Here is a 13821-nt window from a genome sequence, read left to right on the forward strand (position 1 = left end):
ATGCATCATCAGCCTTAGCAACGGAGCAAACAGCCTCGAATCGGGTTTCGGATAGTCCGCGGAGGTATTGCTGCTCCATTCAACGTGCTCTCGACCGAGCGCTCTCTGGCGTGTCTTTCAAAGTGGACCGTGTTTCCGCATGCGGAAACGCAGTCCATTGAAAGAGATGCGAATTCCTTGGCGCAAAATGATCCGGGTCTGCCAGTCATGGAGACCTTTCAGTGGAAAGTTCGGATGTCCATGTCAGGTGCAACAGCCGCGGGTCTCCAACGAAAGGGGAAGCGCCGCCAGCTATGTTGTTTCTCCAGCCTTGCACCACAAGTGCAAGGCTGCACTATTTTTTTTTTTTTTCGTTTCTTATTAGAGTGAAAACTATGATGCTACATCTTTCAAGGTCGTTCATTGCATCGCAAGCAGGGGCAGATCCAGGTATTTGGTAAGGGCCGGTACGCTTCTATCAGTGATGACGAGGAGGAGGGGGAGGATGGTAGCATTTTTTATTCACCAAAAGTTGGGAGAACGAATAATACAAGAAATAGAAAAAAATCGTCAACTAGACTTCTACTACGACCTGAGGGGTCATCATCATAAATCAAAATTCAAGCGGGGGAGGGGGAGGTGTCAGGATATCCAGCCCCTACCCCTGGATCCGCCAATAGTCGCAAGTGACCTAAAGCCGCCAGCACGCAAGCTGAGCCTGTCTTATCGCTTCGCTCGCTCAGGGCCTAGCCACTGTGGTACTACATGACTAGGCGAGGGTGAAACGGCCCCTGCGCTTGATCGCTTAATTAGCGCCGACTTGGCCGTGCGTGTGCGTCTTCAGCAAAAGCGAATGACTGAAGCCAGTTTTCCGGTTGATATAGTTAGACACCAGACTGCGCTATCTCAAGCAAAGGCAAACTTTAACGAAACACTCTGTGAATATATAGTCCACTAGTGATAAGTAGGCTTACAAGAGATAAACTTGAGGCTTTTTTTCTTTTCACACTTCTTATCGGCTATTTAACGTATGTGTCGTGGTTCAAGGCACTTCTTTCTTGTGTTATGCTTTTTTACCCTCGTCTTTCATATTTTTGGCATACCGCGCCTGCAATTGCGGCTTTTTTTTTTTTTTTTAGGTGGAAAATTCTGGCCTTTTGGTCAAACGCTATTGCACCACTTTCCTTTTGCGCGTAACCTCCTTTCAAATACATACACAAGCAATACAGCCAGGTGACAAGATGTAGAGACAGTTTATTCCAGGTCTCTTTTTTTTCAGCAAAGTTGTTCAGGACTAAAGATCCTCCATGCATTTCTGTTAGTGTGCACTCTCTGGTCTTAACTTTGATGCAAAATCTGATTCTACGAGGAAGCTTGTACGTCTCATTACATGGAGGATATGCATTTTGAGTTTAGTGATTTATCGGTGCTACTTCCAAGATCAGTGCTCTCTCAGGTAGACAGTAGATATCTCAATGATTTGCCACCGTGCATTCCACGTCAGCCATGTCTATGTTTCCAAATTCCAGAAATGATGGACTGATTGATTGTAGGGTTTAACCCACTGACGCAACGCAGGCGATGAAGCACGCCGTAGTGGAGGGCTCCGGATTAATTTTGACAAACCTGGGGATCTTTAACAGGCACCGAAATCTCGAACACACAGGCGTTTTTGCTTTTCACCTCCACAAGAAAAGCGGCCGCTGCAGCCGGCAATAAAACCCACGTTCTCGTGCTCAGCAGCACGCTTAGCCACTGAGCCACCACGGCGGGTTCAATTCCAGAGTCATAAATAAAGTTTGGTATCTCTCCCTCTCTCCTGTGATCATAATAAGGAGACTGTGTTAGTCTGGATTTCAGCTTTGCTGGTGACCTATTTTCTGAGTGGAATGGCTAATGATCCCCCCTCCCCCCTCAACTGCTCCTGCCCATACCATTTCTTAATGGTCTTTTACTGCTTGCTATGAAAAGAAATCAGAAACTGAACACGATCACCCCACGGTGATATAACGGCTATGTGACAGTGATCAATTCTACAAGAAAAATATTTCATATCGCACATGCCAAAGTTGTCGGTTTTAAATGAGAAAAACAATCCTGAGTGAGGGTATGTACCATGCGTGTACGTGGGTATAACACGTGAGCAGATGTCCCACTCCCCGCCAGTGTACGAGTAAGTGGTCCCCCTAGCGGATATGTGGCATGTGTGCGCAAGGATGGGTCCAGAGCAGCCCATGTACCCGGCAAGCATTTTTAAAGTTATGTGCAGGGAAAGGGGTGGATTTTTTAAGTCTCCTAGCAGGATGTTTTGTAGCAGCAATTGCGTAGCTATTTGCATTTTGTATGATTTCACAATTACACCCAGAAGGCGAAGTTTTCATTGTTGAGCCACATTCGTGCTAATCATGGAAGGGCTGGCAGGAGTGCCTGTCGTGCGACATGCAGCACTTTCTCATGCCCAACCACTCCAAATAGTACACTAGCAGACGACTCACGGATATTTGCGTCGGCTAGTGGGCACGCTGCCAGTTTTTTTTTACTTTTAAAAGAAGTAAGTTTATTCGCTTCTGAAGTCAACCAAAAAGCAGCTAATCAATTTTTTTCTCCCATAAACCACTGAGCAGGCGGCTACAGGCACCGATGTCATGCGTGCAGGTGGTGGTAACATAGCCTCAATTTTCTATGGGACTGTAAAAACAATCAACGTGGTGGCCATGACCACATCTGGTGCATGCTTGATCAATTGTAGGGTTTAACACGCCGACGCAACGCAGGCGATGAGGTGCGCCATAGTGGAGGGCTCCAGATTAATTTTGACCACCTGGGGATCTTTAACGTGTGCCGAAATCTCGCACACATGGGTGTTTTTGCTTTTTGCCTCCATCAGAAAAGCGGCCGCCGTGGCCGGGAAATCCAGTGCACGCAAATTTTGTACACAAAAATGGCAGCGCACACGTGAGTATCGGCACTACACAATTCAAGTGTAAAACAACGATATTTGAGCGCATTTTGGAGTCTGCTGACCTTGCGCAAGTCGAGTATGTGTGAGGAAACGTCACGGCAATCTTCTGTTGTCATGGGATCGCTGTCTAAAAACATTTCTGTGCAGAGAGATATGAAATACATGGAGATTCGCCGGGGATCACATTTCGTAGTCGCTAGAGTTTCATTAGTGCACGGTTCAGTAGTCTATTGAGATTTCACTGAACTTCAGCAAGTGCTAAGGGTTGCCCCGATAAATGCTAGGCACATGGCCACTAATACTTCTGCTAAGTGCAAACCTAAACACTTTGTTCAGACACTTTTTCCACTAGCATAACATGTTTTTAGAAAATGAAGATTTGTTCATAGCAAAGGAAGTTTTCTCAACGTTTGCTCTGAAGCTTCCAATCGACACCCACTCGTGAGTTAAGAGAATGGCACTAGCAATTGAGATGCAACAACACTGCATACAGAAATGAAAGAAGCAAAATGCAACGCACAGAGGCAGGGGGATCTAGTGACAGTGTTCCCATTTTTTTTATTCGTACCAAACATAGTTAACAGCAGTTTGATTTGATTTCCGTAAAAGTTGCCCACTGTAGACAGGGTCCAGACAGGAGCTTTAAATACTGTACATTACACGGCTACTTATCACGTGTACATGGCTGTAGTTCACATCAAATGTTTAAAAGTTTATCTCATTATAAAAATAACCTGTTTCTTTTGTTCCCGGAGAAAAATGCACAAAGATGCGCACCTCCGTCTACTCAGTTCAGCGTCTAGGCAAAAGCAAGAGTGGAAGAATGTCTCAAGGTACTGGCTGATCACACACTTCTTGCTCCAAGCAGCATTGCTCAAGATTGCCCCAACAACCTGTTACAAGACAATGGACGCAAGTCAGCACGACAGACCCCTATACAACTGGGGCCACCATTTAACACCTCAGCACCATGACGACAACACCAGAAAACTTTGTGCTTCAAGACTGACATCTCTCCACGGGCAACAGCAAAAGCGTTACAACGGCAGGTACGTACAAGTAATGTCAGCAGCAATCCAACAGCAGGGCTGGGAGACAAACCAAGGGATGCAGTTACGCCTGTTGGACTGCTGGACCACACGTGAAAGACCTAAAGAAAGTGGCAGTCACAACTGTGCCTCCAGTCGCAACAGAGTAGATCACCACCACTGCACACCTCTAGAAACCTCTTGCTGAGAATGCCACCACATGGGTCCTCCGCTAGCACATTTGTGCAAAGCTTCAGGCAAAAATGTTAACCGGGTATTGAATTTCGCCAGAATTCCAAGCTACAAATGAGCGAAGCCCTCCTGCCACATTTTTCAGATGCTCAAGTAATGGCCTAACTGTGCTTAAATTTCTGTGCAGACATTTTGTGCAAATAACTTGCCTCTATGAACTCTTGCACGACAACAGCTTAAAAGAACACACCCTGAACTAAGTACCTCGCCCTCAGGGCCAGGTGTAAATTTTTGTAAAATGAAGTATTCTGCTTTCTTCAAGTCAATGTAATACAATACCGACGCAGCTAGACAACGTGCACATCAACATCTACAAAAATAAATAAATTAAGAACTAATGCAACTCTACATGGCTGTAATTCACTTACATTACGTTTGGCACTGAAACTACATTTATTGGCGACACACTTTCTACAGCCACCATGCTGTAACTCTCAGGCAATATCAGAACATTATCAAGTCTGTTCTTACACAGAAACTAAAGGCTTGTTCAGAGAATAACAAAAAATCTTGGTCATTTCTACACACACAAAAAAAACTAACCCTTTCTAAAAGTGTGTCGACTTGAAAATAATTTTGAAAAAGTGTATGTTGCTCCAGGACCCAATATATAAAACCACTACAAAATCTTGTCTGTAATAACCAAACAAAACTGCATGTTGACTTCTACATTAAATAACCCACTGCTAGCACTAACAGCAAAAGCACAATATAGTAACAGGAAGATAATAAATCAAGTGTGGTGCTTGCCAGAATGGCGTAACAAAAGACGCTACCCTCCCCTGGGCCAGTAACTTTTGGGTCAAGAGATATGAACCAGACCTCGCAAGACAGCACTGTACTGCTCTTAGAAAGCAATTTAGACCACTGATTTTCAGGCCCAAATGCTCGCCTTGCATCAAATTAATAAACCGGCAAATCCATTCACCCATCTCAGGGTAACAATGTGGGTAGCCCAGAAACATAGATGCCAGCAACTGGTTTCCCTGCTTCAAAAACGAAAACTCCTAGGAACTAGCATTCCTCAAGAATACATGACACGCATACACCAAGACTAACACCACAAAAAATGGTGCTGAACTGGCCGTGTTAATGACAGCCAGCTGGTCAGCTTGACAGCTTTAGTGTGATGAAAACAGACCATGTCGACATGTTGTATTACTGCTGAATGCACAGAAAGTGCTCACTTATGTGCAGTGCACATTCAGGATGTCTTGTGTGCGTGACAAATGCACAACCTTAGTGTGGGCACAGACGTAAAACACGGTTGACCAGACACTAACAAAAAAAGGAAAAGAAAACATGGGCAAAGTCCTGTGTAGACACTGGCTATGCTCCAAGCATGATCCCGCTTTTCTACCCGTGTGCCCACACGGACACAGAGCACAAACGGTTGCTCAAGGGCATCCATTTGCTATCTTCAATTGGTTAAGGTTCCTACTCTCACATCTTATGTCTTCATATTGAAAACATGCAGTTAGTTAAGCCCAGTGTCAGTTCTTGAAGTGGTAGTGTGGCTCCGGTGCTGTCAAGTGACTCAAGTCATCCATGCTTTTCTTGGCAGCCGACGTGATGATCCCGTCCACACTCTTCACGGTTCGGCTCGTCAGCTCCTGCACTTCTTGGCTCATGCGTCCTATCACCCACTCCATCGCCAAGCGTCCCTGCACACAAGCGACATCCACTTAATCATGCTGAGACAAGGTCCACCAAGTGTAGAAGTACATTGCACAAAGTATCCACAAGCTCAATATTTTGAGGAATATTATGCAACGGCACATACAGTTCACGTGCCACTTTATTCAAAAGAATAACCCTGCTTTGAGTTCACTTTTAAGGCACAAGCCATATGTGCCCCATGAGGGGAAAAATTCAATGTTTTGAGCAGCGGATGGCCCCAAAGCTCCATTTGCATGTGTGGAACAGAATTTTTAAATGAAAGGGTGCCAAGAGGAAAAATAAGACACAAAACAAGCTTGAGCCTTCTCTTGCCGCTTCATGAGGAAAGGCATCAGTCTGCCTGGAGTTTGGCGCTGCCAAGAGAAGTAAAAACTAGCATGAGCCCATTGTGATTCAACGAGTCCACTACTCGCAGCGTGATAGCACACCGACAGAAGTCGCCAATCTATCTGGTGCTTGTCGGGGCTGCCACATAGGCTCATGCTATGTCTTATACCCCAGCTACACTAGGGTCCAAATGTCATTTGAACCAAACGTCATTCGACTCAAATGGGGTGCTTCGAATGCCATTCAGCATCCGCCGTGCTGCACTACAATTTCAATGGCATTTGATAGCTTTCACAATTGCTAGCCGTGCTGTAGTGGCGCTGTTGTCGCCCTGTTCCATTTTCGTACAATAATACAACAATCAAATTTAGAAGCAGTCTAAGGCAGTAATATGATATCAAATTAGACGAGGCACTAGTTTTGACTGTAATGTGGCGGCTCTCTTGCGTAGTTTTTTTTTTTTTTTTTTTTTGCGACTGACCCACTGGTTTTGAGTATGAAAATTAAATACGTTTATTTCATATTTTAAATAAATCAACAGTGAACAAAGTTCCATCAACAAAAATATTTTGTTTGCTTTACGTGCGGAAGTTTTATATTTTTTATTGCCAATCGAAGACGCTGCGTGCGAGAGTGCTAGAAATGGCATTTGAAATCTCAAATGTCTCTCTCGGTTCTCATTTGGCTCGTATGTCATTTGAGTCGAATGGCATTTCAAAACCTAGTGTAGCAGCACAACTTGGCATTTGAGTCAAATGACATTTGGTTCAAATGACATTCGGACGGACGCTAGTGTAGCAGGGGTATTAGAATGGAAAGATGCTTCCGACGTCAGGGGTGCCGCAGGTTTCTGCAGTGGAGGTGCGATTATACACTCCAAAGCAAAAGAGGCATACCATGCCAGGGAAAGCCATCTTGCACCTTCAAGTCATGTAGGCAGGCCTAAGTGTCCCCAGGTATTTTAAGGATGCTCAAGTAACGCATCAGCAAAAAACTTCAGACATGTGGTATGGCATTATTTGCCCTGTAGAGCACCATATAGGGAGGAATGCTGCAAGACATAAAGTTACATCTGATTTGCTTCAAAGACTTCACTAGCTGTACAAAGGCACGAGTAATCATAAGGGAGCCAAATGCCTTTGACAAGAGTTCTCTACAAAAGATTCCTGGCCCAACTAGTACCTCATGATGCTCTGCATCAGTTACTACCTACTAAATATACTACCAGGGTCCTTCAATGCTTTTCTGGTCATGAAACTTCGCCGTCACGCTATGGGAGAGCTTCGTCCGCTGCCCAGGGAGGCCGCACCGTGGCGCTGGTGTTGATCGCAGGGCAGCCGGGGGCGTGGTCAGAGCGCGTTTGGCAGGGAACGGACCACGGAGTAAGACACAAACAGACGCTCGCCGCCTTATCAGCAGTGCGCTTTCGCTTTACGTGCCGTGGGCCGCTGAAATGGACTTATCATTTTGTAAGTGACGAATAAATTTGGTGTGAACAGGAATGCTGCTACTGCGTTCCTGCCTGCCGGTCTGGCTACAGAGCAGGCGCAGCCGCGTCTGATGCCCTCCGATCTGCGGCGGCGCCCCTCGTGGTAGCCTTTGTCCCCGTACAAAACTTGGCCGGGAGTTTCATGACCAGAAAAGCATTGAAGGACTCTGATACTACCTTTTCTTTCAATGGTGCCCAAAACTGCTTTCATATGAAGAAGATAATGACCAGGATATATCTTCTGTATGTTGAAATTTTAAATTTTCACAAAAAGATCCACCGACATTCCAACTACTTTCTACCATTTTTATGCCTGTCCCTGTCCCGGTCTTTCCTAGGAAATGTGGACTTCTTATCGTGCACCAGCACATTTTCATAATTTTCACATCGTGCACTAGCACATTTTCATGATTTTCACAAAGTACAACACTCTGATGAGGTACAACGGAAGTTGCGAGAAGAGGGAGGTGCTGATAAAGTGGTGCAGTCCTGGTGAATTCGCCCTAAGTAGGCATGTGTTAAGAGAAAGGGAAGCCTGTGGATACATGGAGAATTTCAGCTTAGGGAAGACCGGGTCCATGCCCTGTTGCCCTGCAGTGGTGGCCAAGTGGCCACAGGGCCACCTTGCTGACTTGATGCCATGACATCAAGTTGATGCGACGGCATCAACTTGCGTTCATCCTTGAGGATGTTGCTGACTGACTCAACATTTGGTGCACGGCCGTGGTACCTCTACAATGGCCGTGGGGATGGCCAGGAGAACGACAGCATGAGCTGGCGCTCTACTTGCCCGCTTGCGTTCTGGTCTCCAACGTACAGCCAAGACAACACCTCAACGAGAGATCTCTGCTTCACTGCACCGACCGCCTGCCGAATGAACCTCCCTGAACTCACCTACCCGCACGCCCTATTACTTCACTTCTAACTGTGAGACGTTTTGTTTTTACGGATTCGACTTTTGCCATTTAAACATTCCCTTCTTCAATAACGTTGATTTTTCGGACACGCCGTTTCCTCCCTTGCATTGGAGCTATTGTTCCTGAACATTTCCTTTTCACTTTACTCTATTTGCGGCATTGTCGCGTGTGCTTTTTATATTAGTTCTTCTCTGGTTCTCTTTTATATTTCTTTCTTTTCCATAATTTCTGATCTTCAACAAAAAGTTTTCCAATTTTCAATGTTTCTTCATGAGTCATTAGTAAACTGCTTTAACAAAAACCAACTGATCACAGAAGGTCAGGATGCCTAATTTGGCGCGACTTTCCGACTAAAGCACGCTATGCTACATACTGTGCAGGGTCAGTATCATCTCTGAAAGGGCATATTCTCTAGAGAGGAGATTGAAATTCCTCTGGTACTCATTTCAAAATATATGGTAAATCATCTACTGATACTAACTGAATCACCTTTGCACTTCTACTGCGCACAGCGACAGTCAGTGAAGTTATCACGTTGTGCAAAGAAAACGCACAACTTTAAAATTAAAATATTCTTGCAAGATTAAAATACACGAATGGTTTTCAAATGTGGGGTTACACACTATGCCAGGTCAGCTAAGGCCTTTCAAAAGACCACAATGCCACATTTGTACAGCAAAACCTCACCCCTTGCATTCTGTTGTCAAAAACTGACTGACAGCAACAAACAGTTCTAGTTGCTCACACAAAAAATGCCGTTAAGTTTTTCTCTGCAGGCACGTTTGACCTTGTGGGATGCCACCAGCAACACATGACGGTTGACACGATTTGACTTCGAGCAACTCCAAGAACGACTGGATGCTTACCAACACATCGCCCATTTCCACAATTCAGCAGAAGCAAAGTATAACCACAGACAAGTTAGTAAGCAACTGAAAAACTGAAGCATGTGGTGAAAACAGGTCTAAAGGTGAAAACAAACAGGGGTGCTTGTGGATATGACATCACCATTGAACTACGGTAGCGCAAACTCGCTAAGCTGTGTCGCGAACAAAAGAAGTTTGAACTAAGTTGCAACGCCTCTCCCACAGACCTTTTTTTTTTCTTTGGTCCTTCATCGAATTAATGGCCTTCCCTACTTCTAGTACCATCCCCCGGTGGCCACTCTGATAACCTGGTGATCCGCCGGTTGGCATTTCATTGCGTTTCATATTCCTTCATTTGCAGAAGAATGTATTCATTATCTACAGATTATGTCTCTCCACAAATCCAACTAATGTGCCACCACAGTTATGACTGCCTAATCCAAGGTTTCTCACTGCCCTTTCGCCTACTTGCTTCTCACCTGCTTTTGAGGTAGACTCTTGCCTCATCATCATGTACCCTATTGTTGCTTTATTCATGGCTGATTTGACATCCCCGTAGAAACCAACATCCCCACCACCATAGCTAGAGGTTTGTGCATAAGCTTGTACCATCTTTCATGTGTTCCCACTGTTTACAGTTTGATCACAACAGCAGTGACTCTTTTATTATAGCTGAAGAATTCCTCCACATTTTATGCTATAACTCTGTGCCTGAACAATCCACCCTCACACTCCCTCCTTTCCTAATGCCCATGACAACATGGAGTATGCCCATTTATTCAACTCCATAAAACCCTCCTGTGGTGTTTTTACCTCGCTCAACCCCATGATATCACTCTGAACGCCTGACAGTTCCTCTAATAGCACAGTTGAGCTTCCATTATTAGACAAAGCTCACACATTGAATGTTCCCAGATTCAAATTCCGGAGTTGGCGTGTCCAGACCCAGGGATTCTTAGCCCATTCTGCTGTACCACTGCCACCCCGCCCTTGTGGCAGTGGTCAGGCGCTCTACAGCTAGTATGGACTGGGGGCCGCGAGTTCGGCTGCTGGCTCACGGTGAGAATGTGACCTAGCACTTGATTGATTATGGGGTTTTACGCGCCGAAGCTACACACAGGCTATGAGGCACGCTGTAGCAGAGGGCTCCGGATTAATTTTGACCACTTGGGAATCTTTAACGTGCACCCAAATGTCAACACAGACATTTTTGCTCTTCACCTCCATCAGAAAAGCAGTCTCCGCAGCCGGGAATCGAACTGCTGTCCTTGGGCTCAGCAGCACAATGCCTTAGCCACTAAGCCACTGCGGCGAGTGTGGCCTAGCACTACACATCAAGGAGGCCAGATTGTGTTCAGGTGACAGAGCACTGTTTCCATCTGTGTCCCAGAAAGCCTTCCTAGTATGGGTGCACCTATGCAGTGTAGCCTCCCCGGATTTATCAGTATGTTGATTTGTTTTTATATTTCATCTCAGCAGCTGGTTGGCAGCTCTATTCCATACACATTTTCCCTCATATTGGGGGCCTAACATATCACTGAGGGTGCAGCTGTATTTGTTCTCTCTCTAGGCCAATGACATTAACAATACTAATAATAACTAAAAATTGATTTAACAGTCATATTTACAGCACGGCCCAAACACCATTATCGTCACGGTAAAAAAATTTGACAGGTTTTGCCAGTGTAGAATCTTTTGAAGCGTTACACAGCTCCATCGCCATCGACTGCAGTTAGCCTGCTGCTGCGAACCATCTTTTATGAACCGCCTCCCTTCACTAGCATCATCTTCATGTCTCGTGCTTCATGAGTGCACGCATTGCTTTTTCCTTTTCACTTGCTTCCCACTCGACGTTCCATTAAACGCAGAGCTCGGTGGTCATTTCTGTCTCCCACTGACGCTTTACTCTGGTTCCTGGGGGTGGATGGATCCCACAGCCAGGGACAGAGCCACAAATTCACCTGTGGTTAGTGAGATAACGGAGACTCACAAATATACCTCTGGTTGTGGCACATTTTAACAGTTCCTTGGAAATGCATTCACATTTGGGAAAAAAGAAAAAAAGAGAAGAAACCCCTTACCTTCCCAGCATTTGAAGAGATCGCTTTGGCGACGAAATCTTCCAAGTAGCTGCTCAAAGGCACTCCCCTAATGGTGATTACTGCTTCCTGTGTCATTAGTGTGCTGAAAGAAAAAACGTTCTAGTTTGTTGAATTCCACAATGAAACAGGAACGGAACACACTGCCAGAAACACTGTAACACCATATATACTCAAGTAAAAGCCACACCCCCAAGTTGGCAATCCAAAATCAGTGCAGAATGGAAAAAAAAGGGTTGAACAGTTGTGTTTTGTACACATCACCATTAACACTGTGGTTATGCCAGCGCATCTGTCGTGGCCTCCGAAAGTTGGCACAGCCTCCATCTTTCATAGCCATCCAGCAGTTGCTATTGTACGGTGCAATGTTGCGTAGAGTTCGGTGCAATGCTTTGCACTATTTCCATCCTGTTTGTTTTTGACAACCAGTCAATTAAAGCACTGCCTGCCGCATCAGCTGAAAATGGCTTAACAATTGTGTTCTTGTTTCTCTCGTCTTTGGCTGGTGATGACTGGTTCTGCCAAACTGCATGGGGAGGTGCCATAAAATCCGGCCTATACCCATACGATGCTGCGCTCAAGCTTTGAGCTGTTGCATATACCAAACAGCTCTAAAAACAGGCATAAAAACTGGGGCGTAGAAAAAATGTGCACATTGGTGCTGTGTACGTCAGGAACATGCCCATGAGCCAAGCCTGCAGAGCAAGGGCAGCAATACCGACAAGGACCGTTAACAAGAATATCTGCAGCCAGACACCAGATACCATGCCATTATAACAGCATAAAAGTGTCTTTTCTGATTATGTTGCCTTAAAATTAGATTGAAAATGGTACACCCATATGGGCTGCACCCCATTAAAATTGAAAATAAAAGTACAGCCCTAACGCGAGTACATGTGGTAAAATATTGAAAAGGAATGTCAAGTTCAACTCTAACACCAAAATTTGTGCCCAATGGCTTTGCATGAAACATTGTATTTACCAGTCCTTAAGCAGCACCATCGTACAAATTGCACACACCATATGAAACGACAAAGAAAAACATACGTAGATAAATCACACTTTTGCATAAGAAGTAGCTTTTCCCTTTTCTCATAATTGGTGCAACAAATTCCTATAATTAGCCTCAGCATTGGTGTGGAATCGTGGCCGACTTCCTTTCTCGCATCTTCCCCCCAGTGCCTGACAGTCACATGCACACACAGGTATATATGGCCTAGGCACAAGTGTAAGTCAGTTAAGCACTTTACCACAACAAAGCAAGCAAAAACCCCAGCCCTTAAACATAATCATTTAAAAGCCATGCAAACGACAAGCGGTGCAGAAACCGCAGTAAAGCTAATCTGCACTAAGGTAAAAAGTGACATATGGAAGTTGAACAAGCACAAATGGCAGATGCATTACTAGAGCACAGCAACCGCTATAATTCTAACCCTGCTTGGGGGTGTAGAAACTAAGTTGTGACCAGTCACGTTCCATAGACACCTGTTGCCTTTTTTCACCAGTCTATCCCGTGCTCTATGCTATAAGTGGGAAATCAGCCATTGCCCTCCATATGCATCCAAATATGTGCAGTGATGCAACTTCATGACCAATGAAGTACACCTAACCGTGTTCCCTCCTACAAGATGACCAATTAGCCCCAAGATTGATATGCATAAAATCAGCCAGTCCAGCACCCACAACATCAGCTTCATAGTGACTGCATACGTCTAGTTTTTTACCAAAAAGAAGAACTGCAGCAAGAATAGTTGCAGTGCCTTTCTTTGGCACTGAGCCAAAGTCCCCATATCACGTTTTCCATGAACAAAAGCATTGTGGCAAAATACAGTAGACTTCTGAATGACTGAGGACAGGTAATCACAGAAAAGTGACAGAACTGGTGAATAACACATTTATTCTATAAAGTCACCATGAAGTAAAAAGTGATGGTACAATTGACAAACAACAATAAACATGAAACTTTACGCAAGACTGTCATGCAAACACTACGTCTGAGGGCTGTGACGCTTGTATAACATGAATAACCTGAGAATTGCATGGTTTTGAAAGGATTGAACAAATTCAAGTGTTGTTAACTAGCTAAACTTTGTTGGAGTTCCAAGTGACTGATGCATATTCAATTTCACACCAGAAAACAGAAATATAAGCAAGCTTGCAAGGGTGTGATGAAGTATATTCCATAAACTACCACTATTTAAAACAAAATATGCTTGCATAAG

The 13821-nt window shown here is 44.7% G+C and overlaps 1 protein-coding gene across 1 annotated transcript in view; it reads right to left on the reverse strand.

The window, feature by feature from the left end:
- Positions 1 to 5574: 5574 nt before the first annotated feature.
- Positions 5575 to 13821, reverse strand: part of Slmo (PRELI domain containing slowmo) — a 33761-nt gene continuing 25514 nt past the window's right edge. The window contains exons 5-6 of the mRNA XM_077686359.1: positions 11582 to 11684; positions 5575 to 5885 (exon numbers count right to left, since the gene is read on the reverse strand). Coding sequence (XP_077542485.1) covers positions 5715 to 5885; positions 11582 to 11684 — 274 coding nt within the window. The 3' untranslated portion in view covers positions 5575 to 5714. The remainder of the gene's footprint in view (positions 5886 to 11581; positions 11685 to 13821) is intronic.

Source organism: Haemaphysalis longicornis, unplaced genomic scaffold (assembly GCF_048455015.1).
Source record: "Haemaphysalis longicornis isolate Haplotype H1 unplaced genomic scaffold, Haemaphysalis longicornis Haplotype H1 scaffold_1, whole genome shotgun sequence".
Lineage (NCBI taxonomy): Eukaryota > Metazoa > Arthropoda > Arachnida > Ixodida > Ixodidae > Haemaphysalis > Haemaphysalis longicornis.